Raw genomic sequence first — 17,484 nt, forward strand, 5'->3', positions numbered from 1 at the left:
TTTTCTTAAAATAATACTTTTTGCATGATTGCAATGTCCAATGGTGTAGTAAAATATCACTAAGCCTGAAGTGCTTTGATTACAGAAAAATTTAAGTTTTTATATTACGTACTGACTCGAGTATAGTCCCACCCCGCTTTGGGGTGAACATTTTTCAAAATTGGGGGTGGGACTATACTCAATTTCAATTTTTTTTTTTTTTTAAGTCATTTATTTTTTCGGCTTTGGAGTATATATCAAGTGATGGCTAACACGTCTCGTGCATGTGTATCATTTAATCAGTGATGCATGAACATTGCCATTTGTCTTACATCTTATTTATACATCCCAGCTGCGGGACATTTCGCTCAATAATAATACAATCGGCAAGCTAATACACACATTGTAGGTATTAGCTTCTATTCTTCATGCAAATAACATATTATTGCTTTAATGTCACATGTGCTCTCATATGACATTATCTACAAATGAATTACAACATGCATCAACATCAAATTACGCCTCAAAACATTACTTACTTTGAACCGTTAAATCAACCAGAATGGAGTGGTTCCCAGCCACGTTACTAGCCACGCACCTATAGCGCCCTCCGTCAGCTATGCTCACAGAGCGTATAGCTAAGGTACCAGTCGCTGTGATTTGCATATTAGAGTTTGGTACGATCTGCTCTGAGCCTTTATACCAAGTAATGGTAGGTTTAGGATTACCCATGAGTACATCACATGGTAATAGGACTGGGGTTTCCGAGATTGCTGTGTGTGTGTTCGATGTATAACTTATGCTCGGACGCACTGTGAGATCAAATTGGAAATAAAAAGAGGATCACTATGATTTAATTATTAGTCAATGATGTAAGTTTTAAGCTTACTAACACGATATGGCATGGAAATTTTTGCATTTCAGTCACTTTTCACTGAAAAATCACAGGAGGGGCATTTATTTAAGGAGGAGCATTTATTACAGATAATACAGTATTTAATCCCATGAGAACTACCTGCTGATTGGCCAAAAAGAACTTTTCATTATCAATTGGACCAATCAGCAACATTGTTAGAATAATTTCACCACGCAAAAATATTGGGGTGAATTATTTGCAAAGCTCCATTCTGATTGGTGATTAAAGTGAAGATTTCATGTAAGTGACCAATCAGAGGCAATGTTAGATCGGCAGATAGAGCTCAAGGGGGTTAAGATGGATTTCACAATTGTATCAACTCACCTAAACCAGTGATTCGTAGCTGTGCTGTAACTTGGTCTAAACCGTGGTCATTCTCAGCCGTACACACATATGAACCAGCATCATCTAACTGCACTCCTACATAAAATACACAAATAAATGTCCAATTTACATATCAGTTCAAAATAATATCAGTTGGAAGTTTCGAGACATCCTGGCTGCTAAGCTGCTGATGTTCTTTGTTTGCCGCGCACCTGTACATTCTTGAATGGCCCATTGTGTCTCAATTCACAAAGGACATACAGACATACTATTGGTTGAACAGGTGCATGTGAAACAAAAAACACCAACGCAGCAGCTACGACATATCGAAACTAACAACTTTCATGCACATTTTGCTCTGTAACTCAAAATCAAATTTGCTGACTGTAATAGAGGTTCGTGGTGGACGGTCACATATGCGCATATTGTAAATTGATATAAATTAACTCTTTTCTCCATAGGGCCAAAAAAAGTTGTTTGCTTGTCCTCGTCCGACCGACCGTCTCACCAGTCCCAACTGTAGAACCTTTTTTTTTTTAAAAAGGGTTTCTTTTTCCAAAAAAGTCATGAACATTTCTCTGAAAAACTGAAGATATAAAAGAAATGTTGTAAAATACCATTTCCTGCATTTCCTTCGTACCTGGCTAAGGATTCCGATATTTCATATAATTATCATCCTCTGCGTCTACACAAGTAAACATCGTTGAACTTAAAAATGCAGTATTTTAAGTTTGCCAGACATGTACATGTACATGCAAATAAAGTAGGGTTCACCTTGAATTTGTCTTTGGTGGAAATTCTGTGGTTAGTGAGTATTTTACATACAAACAAGACTTTTGAGACAACTCATTTCAGCTTCACATTATACTTTTGGTACTTAGTAAAAAAGATCTAAAGAAAAACTTTTCCCGACCGACGGACCAAACTTCTGAAAGTGATCTATGTACAAGAAAACAAATTTTTTGTCTACCTTGAATAAAAAGATTTCCGTTGGGAAGAACCTGAATTCTTGAGCTTAATCGTAAGGGTTTGCTGCCAACTCTCTCCCATCTTATGATCGGTAGAGGGTGTCCATATGCCAAACACGAAATTGTTGTATTAGCTCCAAAATCAACGCCAACATCACCGGGGTGAGATCGAATGCTGGGAATTGCTAGAAAAGAAAACAGAACAAGCCTAGTATTTAGTTATTTGTTATGCTAGCTGTATTGACATACAATCTTTGGTCGCATCACATACTGTTCTATTTGACACAAAATGCTTTTCAAGAAAATCAAGATTGAAAATTCTATTTCTGGATTTGATTTTCCTTGACAGGATATTTATAATTATAAAGAAACTACTTGGAAGTTTTATTTTGGTGAAATTGATGTGTCAATCTTTCAAGTAAAAATGGTTTAATATGGTATTAAACTTAGCTCTGTATGTGAAACAATCGTTTTTTAGCTCTGTCGCTATATTACGCTACAGTTCGCAGTGTTTTTCTTTACACGTATAGAAGCATTTTATTATGGAACTATCACAAAGAAGCAATCTTAAAACAAAGCAAGTTTTACTTTCTTGTTTGTTTTTAGATTATTTTTCTTGTGTCATTTTGTAATAAAGTCTGAAGAAGGTATGCTTGGTATCGAAAATTTACTAAAGTATACTGTCTCCCGTCTCCATTTGTTTTATTTTGATCTCTATGTGATGCGCGTATCAGTTGCGAATGTAAATTAGCTCCAAATAGATCAGTATGTGATGCGTCATTCATTGTATAGATCTGTATATGATACACATACTAATGAATGGGTAAAACTAGCTTACGCTGTTGAATAGCACTGTATGTTAAACAACATTTAAAAAAAACAGCAAACTATATCTCATTAATTTGAAAAGCTCAATAACATATTGCTACACACTAATTTTCTCAAAAAAGTCCAAATTTTTGAATAGAACAGTATGTGATTTAACCGATGACATGTGTAGACAAATCTTACGGGATCCCTATCTTCAAGGGCTATTTGGGCAGTTGGGTTTGAAATATATGTACCCTCATAAATTTTCACGGGCCCAAACTCAAACTATAAAATTAATGTTAAACTGGTCCATAATGATGTGACACTTTATAAGACTTCACACTCACAAATCATCATCATGTAATAGCATGGGTTGATGTTCAAATTACCACTGAGTATGTCTTGCTTACTTTGGAGATAATATCTCACCAACCCACTGGCTGCGAATTGGTGGTTCTGCAGTGATTTTTACAGGCTTTGGCCCAAGGCCTACCTTATTTCGAACACTGTCCTTATCCTAAATTGATGGCAAATCTGGGCATTTATCAGTCTATGATACCGAATTTATTAATGCGTTTTATACAATTCATTGATATTAGCACTGGTAGTAGCCATTACTGCCAGTAGAATTAATCAATTCGATATTATAGACTGTTTATACTCCATAGAAGCTTGCAAAAACAGCCAGTTCACTGGAGGTAGGGGGATAAAAAATGATGGCATTTATACAGCGCCTTTCACAAGAGCTTTACATTTATTCCTATGTCATTAGAATATATCAGGTGCCACAATACCCAAGGCATGCTCATACCTTTGGGCGGTGCTCAATGGTCATAACAGCTCCCCATTTCACCCATGGGTAGAGAGAGGCAAGTGAAGTAAAGCACCTTGCCTAAGTGCACAGCATTATGACACTGCCAGGGCATGAACCCACAATCCTTTCCAGGATCTGTGCTGTGAGGCAGAGCCTGTACCACTAACATGACTAAGCAGGCCTGCCTGATCATTCTTGAGAAAATGGTCATTACAATATCACACAACAGACACTTGGGACACTTCAAATTTGGTACTAGTGATACTTTTTCTGCAGTTGTGCCACAAACTTTCTGACAAACCACCCTTGTACCAGCAAAATCTGCACCTAGGCCTATAGGTCACTACCGAACTTTAGGTGAATTAGGTGAACCAATGTATATCATAATTTTTTGCAACAGAAATCATGAATGACCTGAATTTGTTTGGATTTGGTTTCACAATCTTAAAACATACACCACTTGGCAATGATTATAGTACTAAACAGACTGACATTCTTAATTGTTCCTTCCTCCATATAAATATTAATATGAATACTGATTGTTTCAAAACACCAATCTTAATTACAATAGGAAACCCACTTAGTTCTGAAAATAAACGAAATGTGAAGTTCAGTGAACAGCGGACATATTCAGTGCCTTTTTGGTTTTCTTTTGTTTTGTTTGCAAAATGGAAGGCTTTTTAAAGAATTGAACATTGAAAGCAATACATCTCAAATTACAATCAGTGGCACCTCCAGGGTGTCACAGGCCCAGGGGTGATCAATACCAATGATCATACAGGGACGTGCCAAGAACGGGTCATATTTTTGGTCTTTTGGTATTCCTTTTTTAGGCTAATTTTGGTACATGGATGGGTCATTTTTTCTATTTCTTTTGGAAAATAGCCAAATTTAGCCTCACTAATTCCAACATTTTCAAAATTTAACCCAAATTAGGGGGGAAAATCACAAATTTGGTCACAAATTTGTGGTATAATGATTAGTCCAAGTTTCTTGAAAATTGACATGATGGGCCCACGTTTAGATTCTCAGCAGTATAGTACCACCCTACCAACCTGCAGTCATGGAGAAATCCCCCAATCTTATGCTTGGTCCTCTACTTACCCCTAGTCAAAATAAGATACCTGCCTTATTTCCACTTCTGTAGGCCAAGAATTCCAAAAATTAGCTAAATTTTCTGTTTTATCCCCTAAAACTTTCTTGCCTCCTGGTGCAATTTATAATTATACTACTTTTTGACACAATTTCTCACCTTTAAACAGGCCCGTACCCAAATTTGGAAAAGTATACAAAAAGTCCCAAAATTTCAGAATTTGCGAGCGTAGCGAGCAAAAAAAATCAGGTGTTTTACGCTTTTTTGGACAAAAAAGGTCCAAATTTAGTCCACTTTTCACAAAGTCGCCCCCTTCCCTGGAAAAAGGTCCACTTTTTCAAAATCAGCACCCCCCCAAATGAAATCCTGCGTACGGGCCTGCCTTTAAAGCTTAGATTGAATCAAAATCATATTTTGTATAAAACAGCAATCTGTGGGTCATATAACAGGCGCATATACAGGACCTGGGCAGTGTTAAAACACTAGCCAGACTACAGTGCTATAATAGTAGTGTTATTTGTACCAAGCCATACAAGAAATGAGACAATTGGTTAACTGTTGCCTGGATTTGTTCTTGTATCCTCACTGGTTTATATTATTAACACACACACACACACAAAGGTCAAGGTTCAAGTATGTCCTGCCAATTTGATTATAGGGTATTTTGATTGTTAAAATTCAATTGTCTTTACTACACTGCGTATTAAAGCCATATTGTAACATTTGTTGGGAGGACACCCTCAATATTTTTCAAAATTCTGTTTTTTGCATGATTATATTGTACTTTACTAAACTAACATATGGACAAATCTGATAATAAAAGCTAACATTTTATGGCAAAGAATCTTTTGTATGGAAATGTTACATGGCTTTAAGTGATATGATGCTTATTAGCTGGCACTCAACTTGAGCTGGCTATAACCCTGCAGTACATTCACAAGTTTGAGTCTCCCCAGTTCTGAAAACAAGGTTACACATTATCAGGGTACTAGCCAGTTGAGGCGCAGAGGGGGGCATGAGGGGCAAATGCCCCCGCAGTCAGAACTCTTGTCCCCCCAGTAAAACCCAAAATTACAAAAATTTCCACTTTTTATGGCAATTTATTTATTTTGCCCCCCCTGATATTCACTTTGACTACCTACTGCCCCCGAAAAAATTTTCTAGCGCCACCACTGGGGGTAGCTTCAGCACAAAAAAAACAAGGGTCCAATTTAATTTTTCTGGACTGTTTGGTCTCTAAGAAAAACAATATTTAAGGGGTCCAACAATAATTTAAGGAGTCCATTTGTCCAAAATTCTAAACTTTGAAACTGGTCAACTGATCTTTTTATATTTATATTTTTAATCGACAATTCTTATACTGAATAACGCTTCCGTGCATCGTAAAATTAAGGAGTCCATACAGTTTTTATCGGAGGACCCTTTGGTCACTCTCAATTTGTGATTTAAGGAGTCCAAAATGGCCAAAATCCAAAAATAAGGAGACTCCTTATTATGTGACCCCTGCCACTGATCCATAGCAACATATCTCTGCATACTGATGTTCCTTTCATCTCCACCCCGATCTCAACACCAGTTCAATTTAGCCCATTTAATAATGGAAACTACACAATTTTAGAACATGATTCATGTTAAAATTGCACCATCATAGATCATATGCCCTACTATTAATAATTCACACATTCATTTCACACATTATTTCCTAATTATATTGTTTCTAAATGGTCCGAAATCTATATTCTTAGTATTGCAAGGTGCAATGTGATATTTTCAGTGCTTCCCTTTCGCATCTAATACTCAAATTTATACATCTTAACAGGTTCCTTTCCTGTAATTCAACCCTACTTGTATCCGTGACACGTTAACAAATAACAGACCGTCTTCAATTAAAGGGGTACATACACTATGGACCACAATAGCCTCATCCCAATGGCATAGTCCAATAACCTCAATTACATAATCATAGTGCAAAATTTGACCTCAAGTTGCAAAGTATGAGTTTTTGTACCCAAATTGTAAAAGGTCATTCAATGAATGTGCAAACGTATTGGGGTTAAAGAACTGTGCCCCTGATAGATGAGCATGTTGTGGATCTTAGTGGTATTTGTAGATTTACAACTTTAATGCTGGTCATAGGCTTCAACATAAAAAGTTTTTAAGTTTTGAGATATTTTTCAAAATTGCTACTCACATCCAACTTCCAATGTAATGACATCCGAATCCTGTCCAGCATAATTTGAAGCAATGCATGTATACTCCCCTTCATCATAACTCTGTACTCCCATGATATGTATATCACCGTTTGGTTTCATCTCGATGAAACTCATGGTGCTGAGATCTACGCCGTTCTTGAACCACATTACTTTGGGCGGTGGATTTCCTCGTGCCGGACATGACAAAACAGCGATTTCACCCGGAGCGACGAGCCAACGATGCTCTGTCATCTCAATCTGTGGTACCGCTGAAATGGAAAATATAGATGTAATTATAATGATTAGTAGTTTAGATTGTGCGGTTCTGAAAAGTGTCTGGTGCTACAACTTCAATTGTGTTCAAAAGGTTGACAAAAATGGAAATCTAAAAATTTGATTTTTGAAGAATTTTCTTACTGTTGCCCAATTTTGTACAAAAACAGGGAGATGTGAGAGTTTGGCTTCAGAGCTAAAAAATCATTTTCTGTCAAATTTAGAATGATCATGCATATAAATAGTCAATATTACATTGAAGCACCAGTGAAAATTTACACCTATTTTATTTTCACAAATGGAATTCTAACAGTAAAATTAAGACCTCGCAAAAGCATGTATTGCATAGCAAGTATAAGGCAGAATCGGGCACTCGAAAAAAAAAAAAAAATTCCTAAATGTTTCTCACTGCTGAACCCCAATTTGTGTATCCATGGGTAATCATGCTCCTCACTAAACTTTGAAAACACCCATTTTGCATCTCAATTTGCACAACTTTGTGGAGGAAAAACATCCCTTTTTTTGGTGATTTTCTGACATTTTTGCCCTTAAAACACATACAATATTTCAAAGATACCCTTTTTTGACAAAAACATGTACAACAAGTCCTGAAACTGCACATTTTTTTGTTTCCCAAAATAAAGATTTCCAGTAATATTATAAGCATGATGAATAATGGAATATGCACATATATTTTCCTTAATTCTTAGATGAAGAAAACCCTTTTTAACAATTTAGCATTGTGTTTTGAAAAAATGACCCCTTTTTTGTTTGTTTGTCACTTTTCTTCAGCAGAAATCACCCCAAATATTGCAAAATATCAAACGAGCAAGAGTATCCACTGACACAGAGTGCAGGGGCAGGGTTCTCACTCCAAATCGCTAAAATAACTGTTATGTAAAAATTACAACTTTCTGCTCTAAATCAGCTCTTGGATTTGTTTTTAATGTCAAGGCTAATCTAGGCTAATCTAGGTATTAACAGTAATTATCTAATTAGATAACACTGATGGGTTGCCTGGCGCCTAGACAGCTATTAACCTCTTTCTTGAAGAACTGCAAATCCCAGTTTTAACCTACATGTGCTAGCAGGGTACTCCAAATGCCTACAGAGTATGTAGGGCCTATGGAAGAAATGAGCTATCCAGTTGAAATCCACACTACCCCTATGGAAGATTTTGGAAATATCTTCCATAGAGGGAGTATGTTTTTCAAATATAATTAGTCAGAGATAATCATTTTGCCCGGGGGGGCCACTCAAATATAATGATGTAAGCATGCGTGACCAAAAAACGCGTGAAAAGGGGTACTTTTTCTTGGTTGAGCACGTTACGCTGCGTGGCGTTAAGGGGGGCAAAAACAGTGATTTTCATGAAAAGGGGTAGTTTTAAAATCGTTTGTAACGCATTTAGGGTACCATTTTAATCCGCTTTTCAAATCTGCTGAAACTCCGATTCGAAAAAAGTTTATTCCAGTGCGAATTCCCCGTTAGTATGATGTTTACAGCATACTCCAAACCTAGAGTGTCACTATGTTATGCATATATATTTCATGACGTGTTACATGTGATTTAACCATGGCCTCGTACTTCTATGTAAAATACCAGATTAAAAAACGTGCATATTAATTAATGACGTCATAGAAATTATGATGGGTATATAGTTCAGTGGACAAACGGGGAGACAAAAATCCGGGACGAAAATATGTATTTCAAAAAGATTTTCAGGACCTTTATAGATTCCTCACATTATTTACTCCTGCTGGTAGATTTGTGAGTTTCACCTTCTCTGGATTACTTTAGGAATTATATTTGCAGTAGAAAGCATGAAAAGGGCACACGATATCGGGACACGATAATCAACTTAAGGTGCCGAATTCGGAACCAATTACGATGTGAATAATGCTATAAAACGTATAAATTACGCTGTATATTGGTATTTTATATTCTCACAAAACTACTTTACGAGAATCCAATTAGATTCATGTAACAAGCTACGAATCTGAGGTCCTCATGGTAGGCCTACACACTGAATTCATCGTGTCATTATTTATATTTAAAGTGGTATTATGTATGGTATACCGGAGGAGGGGGATGTATCCGGGAGGGGTAGACCCGGGGGGGTAGACTTTTAGTGTAAGTGTTCAATGATAAAGTTTAAGAGTAGGCCTACAAAAAATTGTTTAATTAGTCAAAATCCATCAAAACTTGTAAAGTGGGTCAAATTTAGACAAAAACTTGTTTAGGCAATTAGGGGGTCAAAATTTGACAAAAACTTGTTTAGGGGGTCAAAATTAGACAAAAACTTGTTTAGGGGGTCAAAATTAGACAAAAACTTGTTTAGGGGGTCAAATTTTTTGGGAAGGCGCGCTAAAAACTTGCTTAGGGGGTCATTTTGCTCACTTGTTTAGGGGGTGTTCGAAAAAAATTTGGTCACGCATGCGTACACTCTCATATTTGAGTGGCCCCCCCGGGTCATTTTGAAACCCATACTCCCACTGTATTATGGCTTTATCTATATCTACCACAACTGGAGTGTACTGGAAGTAACCCAATTATTTATTCTATTAAAAATTAATAGTACTCCCTCTGTGGCAGACTTTAGCAAAATCTTCCACAAAGGTACATGTAGTGTGGATTTTAAAACCAATAGCCCAATGATCTTCTGTGGGAGACCAAATTGGACCTTGGCATTTCCATGGCAAGACAGAGTACCTTAGGTGAGGGTCAACCGTACAAGCTCTGGGAGAAGCTATACCAGTGGCGTACCGTGGCCGCCCCAACCCCGGGGGGCCGAAGAAGAAACAATTTTAGGCGCTAGCGTCCAAAGAGCAACCTTTTTTCAATTTCTTGCGCCCTTTTCTCTTTGCTAATTCGTTTTGCCGCCCCTTCGTTTTTGCCGCCACTTTTTTGCCGCCTTCTTCTTCCGCCGCCTTCGTTTTTGCCGCCCCCTAATTGGACCCCGGGGGCTGGCACCCCCAAAGCCCCCCCCAAAATACGCGCATGTATACTGTTTATACTGTTTATACTGTTTGAAAATCTTCCCCTCTCATCCCAACCAAACTGAAAGAAGGAATCAAAATATTTTTTTGGAGGGAGCAAAATCTGAAAATTTGCCAAAAATAGTCGAATTTCAATTATTTTTGTTGTTGATTGGAGCACCCTTCTTGGGAGATTTAAAATTCTGTTTGCTTTGATTGGCGAACCCTTGTTGGGGAGGGGGAGAGGGATGCCCCTCTTAGGGGATTTAGAATTTTGTTTGCTTTGATTTGAGGACCCTTGTTGGGGAGGGGGAGGGGGTGCCGCTCATGTACCCTAGTGCTGCCAGTCGCCCACCCTACCCTTCCAACTTACCAGAATATCTGACAGTAAGCTGAATACCATCTGTGCCAGCTGAATTAATTGCTGTACAAGTATATGTCCCTTCATGTTCCTGTGTAGCACCTAGTATGATAAGCTGCCCATTATCTCGTACTACCGTCTGAGGGGAGGGGGGTAAATCTCTGCCGTCTTTGGTCCATAGTATGTTCGGAGGTGGATATCCTGTAGCTGAACATTGGAGTGTTATGTTCTGACCACTTTGGAATGTGATGTTGGTTGTGCTAGACGATACCTCTGGAATCTCTAGTGTATAGGAAGATAAGATGTGTTTTGGTAAGGATGGGTAGGCCTTAAAATATGTTTAGATATGGGTAGGCCTAATGAATACAATTAGGTAAGGAAAAATGCAAATTAGCAAATACTAGCAGTTGTAATCCTTTATCGACATACCGTAAAAACTTGATAATTAGCATATGTGCTTACTATCAAGCGCTTTTGAAAACATGAAATTGTACCAAAGTTTGGTGCTTTACCAACTGAACTAATGGGGTTAAGGCACAAATTTGCAGGTTTACTTGTTCGTATATGTGTACTATGTATATCGATGATTTGCTCAAAACCCTTTTAAACGTTTGTGGATGGGGCACTTCATGTTTGCATGTTTTGAAAGCACTCAATAGCAAGACTTAGTATACATATGCTAACTATCAAGTTTTTACGGTCTTCTTGGAAAACAATAAGGTTCTTTTGTTTAACATCATATATTGATACAACATGGGCGAGAGTAGCATTAGATAGAAAGGTATGGAATGATCATGAGGAGGGCTACATCCAACAGTGGATTGACATAGCCTAGATAGATAGATAGATAGATGTTGTTTAATTAACATTTTTTATCATCATAATGAATTTTTAGAGCTTTAAAATCAAAAGTTGAATTTGAAATTGAAAAAGACAAAAAATATGGACCAACTCCAGAAAACGATACGGGTGGGGACAAGAACCGAAAATAAAAAAATGGATGCATTTTGAGGTATTTTTTGGCCCAATTGAACTGAATCCACTGAATAGCAAATAAGTTCAGGGAAGAAATGCATAGTGGGAAGTATAGGGTATCTTCTCTGATGGACTATGTGTGATAAATAAACCAACAAAAAAAAGCCGACTTACGTTGAATGTAAAGGGTGACAAACGCATGCGATGGTCCTCCTTCATTATTTGCGATACATCTATATCGCCCTCCATCGGACGCTTGAACATTCACAATCTCCAGTGATCCATTCCTGAGCTGTCTCACTCTGTTGTGTCTTCCCAATGATACAAAACTGTCTGGTTTATCCCAGGTCCAATTGTAAGGTACTGTGCTGTTTGCTAAGCAGGAAAGAACCGCTATACCTTTGGGAAAGACGGTGACATCATTGGCTGGTTTCACACTAGGAGGAGGTTCTGTAAAAAGAAAATCGGAATTTGGTGTTTATCTTATCAGAAGTTATAACTAGACTTCAACTTTAAGTCAAGAAGCCTGTCCCACCCACTACCAGAATAAAAAAAGTTGACTCTGTGGACCAATTATTACCCTCTGATATTCATTTTTCCCCATTCCCTGGAAAAAAAATGTGGGTACCCCACTGGAATCATTGGGCTATTCCATTAAACCCACACTACCCCTGTGGAATATAATGCATACACTTATAAAGTTATTTATATAAAGTTAATTTATGACAATTAATTTGCCCCGCAGACACACATACAAGTGGGCTTTTGCCAAACTAATTGTATATATCAAAATTGTGGATTTGTGAATGATCATATAGACCACTTGACATGTGACATAATTGCCCGGTAGTATCCATTGTAGTTTCCATTGTTCTTTGCCCTGCAGTGTGTGTACGCATCATAGTTTGCTCAGGGCACATGCATTTTAAATCACCCATCACATTTCATATTGTACACGAAAGCCATTGAACAGTGTAGTGGTTCGTTCAAGTATATCGATAGACCAGTCCCTCGCCTTTGTTGATAAACAATGACGTCTATAGGTTCATTCTTTACTGACTCTAGTAAGATCACATACAACAGTAAGTACCCCCATATAATCTTATACAACAAGATATGCATCCAAAATGTGAAAATGTCATCCAGTTGATGAAAGATTACTGTATACTGGCTAGCCAACTTTTCCTTGTATTAATTTCACGCTGTGAGTGTATGCCTACACCCACACTTATGAAAACTAAATGGAGTGGAAATCCTTAAACTATTGCTGTAGTCAGCTATAAGCGATTCAATAAATTATTTGGAGACGTTATTTGATCCAATTTTTGTTTAAAATCTGAAACCAGAAGGAACGAGAATTGAATAAATAAAATTGTATAGTCCCAAAAAGGGGGATTCAAGTTTAAGTCACGGAGAAAGCCACAGTCCTGATTATGTGCTGTACTTGCAGATCCATAATACAGTTGTGACATACAGGATGTATCAAAATGATTGGTACCCAAAAATGTTGATGTTTATTGAACAGCCTGCATCTTCCAAATCTAACATTGGATACTTTTGAATGTCCAGAATATATAGTTTATGACTTGTTATACAATTTATCTATAAATTATGTAGATCATGTGTTGATTTTGTGTGTGTCAGACTTATCCATTATCAATGGAAACAAACGGGTAACAATCATTTTGTAGTATTAGAGGAACATGGGGGAAATGCCCCCCATCAAAGTGGAATTTTTTGAAAATCTGTTTGTAAATTGCCTAAAATTTCTAAAATGGCCCCTCAATCAGGCTCTGTACCCCACCAAACAAATGACTTAAGGGTTCTTTAAAGGGTCTACAATTGTACTATCATTCGCAGCATGCAATTCAAAAATCAACCGTGATCAAAAGATGGCTGTTTTCAAATTGCTAGCAGAGTGCAATTGCTGCAAGCATCAGAGCGTCAAAGTTGCTTGGGGACTTCTCGATTATCGGCCATAACTCTGCCGATCAGCGACTGAAGTGATATCATAAAAAATTGCTACGCTCCTAGCGAATGCATAATATGATATGCCCTCTATGCAATGCCACTGCTTGCTAAGACAATCTCAAACTTCTTTTTTCTTCCAATATTAATTTATTTCAGATGTGTATGTAGAAATACTTCAGTTTTGAAAAAAACGTGTGCATATGGATGATACATGTAGTGCATATGGCAAAAAGATCACAGAGGGATCAACTCTTACTCCCACATTCTCTGAATACAATACCCATAGCCATATTGTTTTTCAAAAAATGATCAAGTCATCATTTTTCTTCATTACAAAATTTATTATTAATATTAAATAATATCAAGTCAAGGTCATAGCTAGGGCTAGTTGTTCTAGTGACACACAAACATTAAAGCCTGGCTCGCAGATCGCGACCGCTATCGTAGGAAGTAGGGATTATAAGTGATCCACCCTCGTAGTGCCCTCATGTATCACGTTTTACGTAGGGATTTATTTACGTTTACCTCCGTTGTACTAGGAGGATTTATTTACATATACATATCATTTTATGGAGAGCCGAGCCCTGTGAAAATGAGTGGTTACTACCAAAGTTGATTTTGAAAAATAAATTATATTCATTTGTAAAGCAATTTCTAACAAAAGAGCAACAGGTTCAATTGGATACGTTCTTTTTAAATGGTTATAATCACCCAAGTCTGAAATTAAAATTGTGTTTTCAGGTCCCCATCCATGATTTCGGGGCAAGGGATCAGTGGTGTAGCGTGGGTCATCATATTGGGGGCACTGACCATGATTAGGGGGCTTTGGGTCTGATTGGGGGACACATGCCATTTTTTGTCAATTTTCCTATGGGATTTTCTAAATTTTGCAATCAAGTGGGGGCTATGCCACTACAATGGATGATAGACTTTAAACATCTGTACCCTTATGTAAATTGGCAGTTATACTAAAAACACAATGACAAAAAGACTCTGTCCTGCTGTCAACATGCAGATTTTTTTTTATCGTAAGTCATTTAATGTACAGCATCCGCCACCCACACCGCACCCTACCACACCCATCGATTCCCCGATGATGGAGAATGGTTTCTCTAAAACGTTCCGATCAAAAATGTGAATACATTGGCTTGTTGAAACCATTGTAACATGCAGAAATAATCCCAGGTCTTGATGGGACCATTTGTACATAAAATTGCTTGCGCTTGACTAGTTTGAAAATTGCTTGATTAACTTGCTTGATTCGCCCGATTACTTACCCGTAACATCCAGCCATGTTTCAGCTCTATTAGTACCTTCTGTATTGGTTGCTATGCAAGAATATACGCCCTCTAGCCTGTTACTAGCATTGTCTAGCTCCCATGTGGCATTAGCTGAATCCCTGGAACAAAATGAAAAGTAAAATGTTAATTTGAGATTCAAAATACTACAAGTATGTAGGGCTATGCCTCCAAATGAGTGGGTTTTTTTATGAAAGAGACAAAAGGTAGTCACTTTCCTGAAAATATTATAATATTATTGGTCTTACAATAATACTTGTTTTACAGCCACCAGTATCAGTATCATGGTTCCTTAACCTCCAATGTTTTTGTACCGTTGTGGAGAGTGTCTGCTTTTCATCTTTTTAGTAAAGAAACACTCATTCAAAGCATATGCTAGTAGATGGAATTGCATCGCAACATTTTGGATGAAGAATTATTAATTGATAGACAACAATATTTATCTTTAATGGGATGAAAAATGCCACCACAAAGACTGTCCAATTAGGAGTTCCTCCGGGCATAGTTCCTACTTGTTTTCTCTCAAGTTTATAAGATTAACCAAAATTATTCATTCCACAGATACAAATTGTGTAAGCACTTATTTGTCAAGTTATTAATGAAGTCAAGTTTACAATTTGTGAAAGGGATTCCCTTTATCAAGGGTGAAAATTAAGGGGTGGGGTATGAGCGTTTGGACAGTATTTATTTTGGGACATTAGAGCACATCAGACATATCGAATTGCATTCTGAATACGAAGAATGTCCTTCTGATATCAAATAATTTTGATTTTTGAAATTCGCAATTTAATACACATTTTATGGCCAATCATTAAAAATTGATATTTTTGATATTTAACAGTACTCCAAGTAAACTTTATAAATGTGATGATTTATACTTAAAGTGTATGTAGGTGGGATGAAAAGCCGACGATCAATTGAAAATTTTGACCTTTCAGTATTGAATATATGGATTTTTTTTCAAAAACACCAAAAAAATTAGGTCTTTTGGGGAAAAAAATCCATATTTTCAATATGAAAGGTCAAAATTTTCAATTGATCGTCGGCTTTTCCTCCCAGCTACATACACTTTAAGAATATATCATTAGATTTATATAATTTACTTCGAGGACTGTTATATATCAAAAATTTGAAAAATATCAAATTTTTATAATTTGTCATAAAATTTGTATTATATTGTGATTTTCAAAAATGAAAATTATTTGATATCAGAAAGACATGCTTCAGATTCAGAATGCAATTCGATAGGTCTGAGGTGCTCTCATGTCCCACAAAAAATACTGTCGAAACGCAATAAACGCTCATTCTAGATCCCTTAATAGGATGGGGGGGGCCAAAAAAATGAAGCAAAAAATATTCAGATATTCAAAAGGTGGTATTTCAAAGTAAAAAAACTCTGAGGAAGAAAAAATTGTGTTTGAAACAGGATTTGCCCTCTGAAACCACCAATCTGGCTATTAATATGCCGGTCTTTTGCAGAAAGATAGTGATCAAAAACCCATAATGACTCATTCTATAATATTATTGTATAAAAAAAGCAGTGCGCTACCCAAAGGCATAAACCCTCAGTTTAATTGTACTGCCACTGTATACAATCTGGCAAAGAACGGCCCATGTTAGACAATTACAAATACATGGAAATGTCCGCCATAAATCATTTGATCAATACATCATAATCATCTAATGCATTGTGCATGCTGACATAATTCCCTGCAAATCATAAATGAAGCGTATAAATATTGATAAATATGAGATAACTTTGGACTTTTATCACTTTCAGTTCCATGGAATTATGACTGCATAATGTCGATCACTCTAACATGAGATAAGAGTGGCGTCAATTCTGGGGCATAGCCAACATCAGCCCATAGCAAAAGTTCTGTGCAAAATCAGAATTGGAGGAAAGCGTGTTTTAGTCACAGTGTCTTTGGCTGTTACAAAGAGCACATTTGTGTACATCCATCCATATCAAAACGATGCACTTGTCGGCTGCTACATGTGTCTCATTTCACATAATATAGCCTCATCTCAAGTGGAGATCACTTCAAATCGTCCCCAAGTAACATGGTTAAGGAATGTTCTCTGTATTCCTAAACCCTGTGACTTCGGGATGATTTGAAGTGACCTCCACTTGAGATGAGATGGGTATTTATAATTATTATGTGAAATGAGATACATGTAGCAGCCGACAAGTGCATCCTTTTGATATGGATGTACACATTTATTATCATGATTATGAGTGTAGAGGTTGTCTGCCTGGTTGTATTCCCCTTTAATGTCATGCAGGTAATGGGTGCGAATCCATGTAACCTTCTCTATGGAAATGGTTAAAATACTGCAGCCATGGGCAGTACCAGTCACATTATCGGCCTCTAAGAACTATTTTGATTGGTTACAAAGAGTTCTATATCATGTATTGAGCCAATCAGAGATTTGGTAAGAATAGTCAGTAAGGCCGAAAGTGATTAAGCTTAAAAATTGCTGAGAGTTCTATAACCTCTGTTTTGATTGGTTATTCAGATGATTATATCA

General features: G+C 37.0%; 1 protein-coding gene across 1 annotated transcript in view; it reads right to left on the minus strand.

Annotated features, from left to right (window-relative positions):
* LOC140138368 (hemicentin-1-like) overlaps positions 1–17,484 on the minus strand; it is a 177,172-nt gene that overhangs the window by 87,265 nt on the left and 72,423 nt on the right. The window contains 7 exon segments of the mRNA XM_072160275.1: positions 519–791; positions 1,220–1,315; positions 2,190–2,372; positions 7,096–7,365; positions 10,721–10,990; positions 11,858–12,133; positions 14,932–15,053. Of these exon segments, the coding sequence (XP_072016376.1) occupies positions 519–791; positions 1,220–1,315; positions 2,190–2,372; positions 7,096–7,365; positions 10,721–10,990; positions 11,858–12,133; positions 14,932–15,053 (1,490 nt within the window).

This window comes from Amphiura filiformis, chromosome 17, assembly GCF_039555335.1.
Source record: "Amphiura filiformis chromosome 17, Afil_fr2py, whole genome shotgun sequence".
Taxonomy (NCBI): Eukaryota; Metazoa; Echinodermata; class Ophiuroidea; order Amphilepidida; family Amphiuridae; genus Amphiura; species Amphiura filiformis.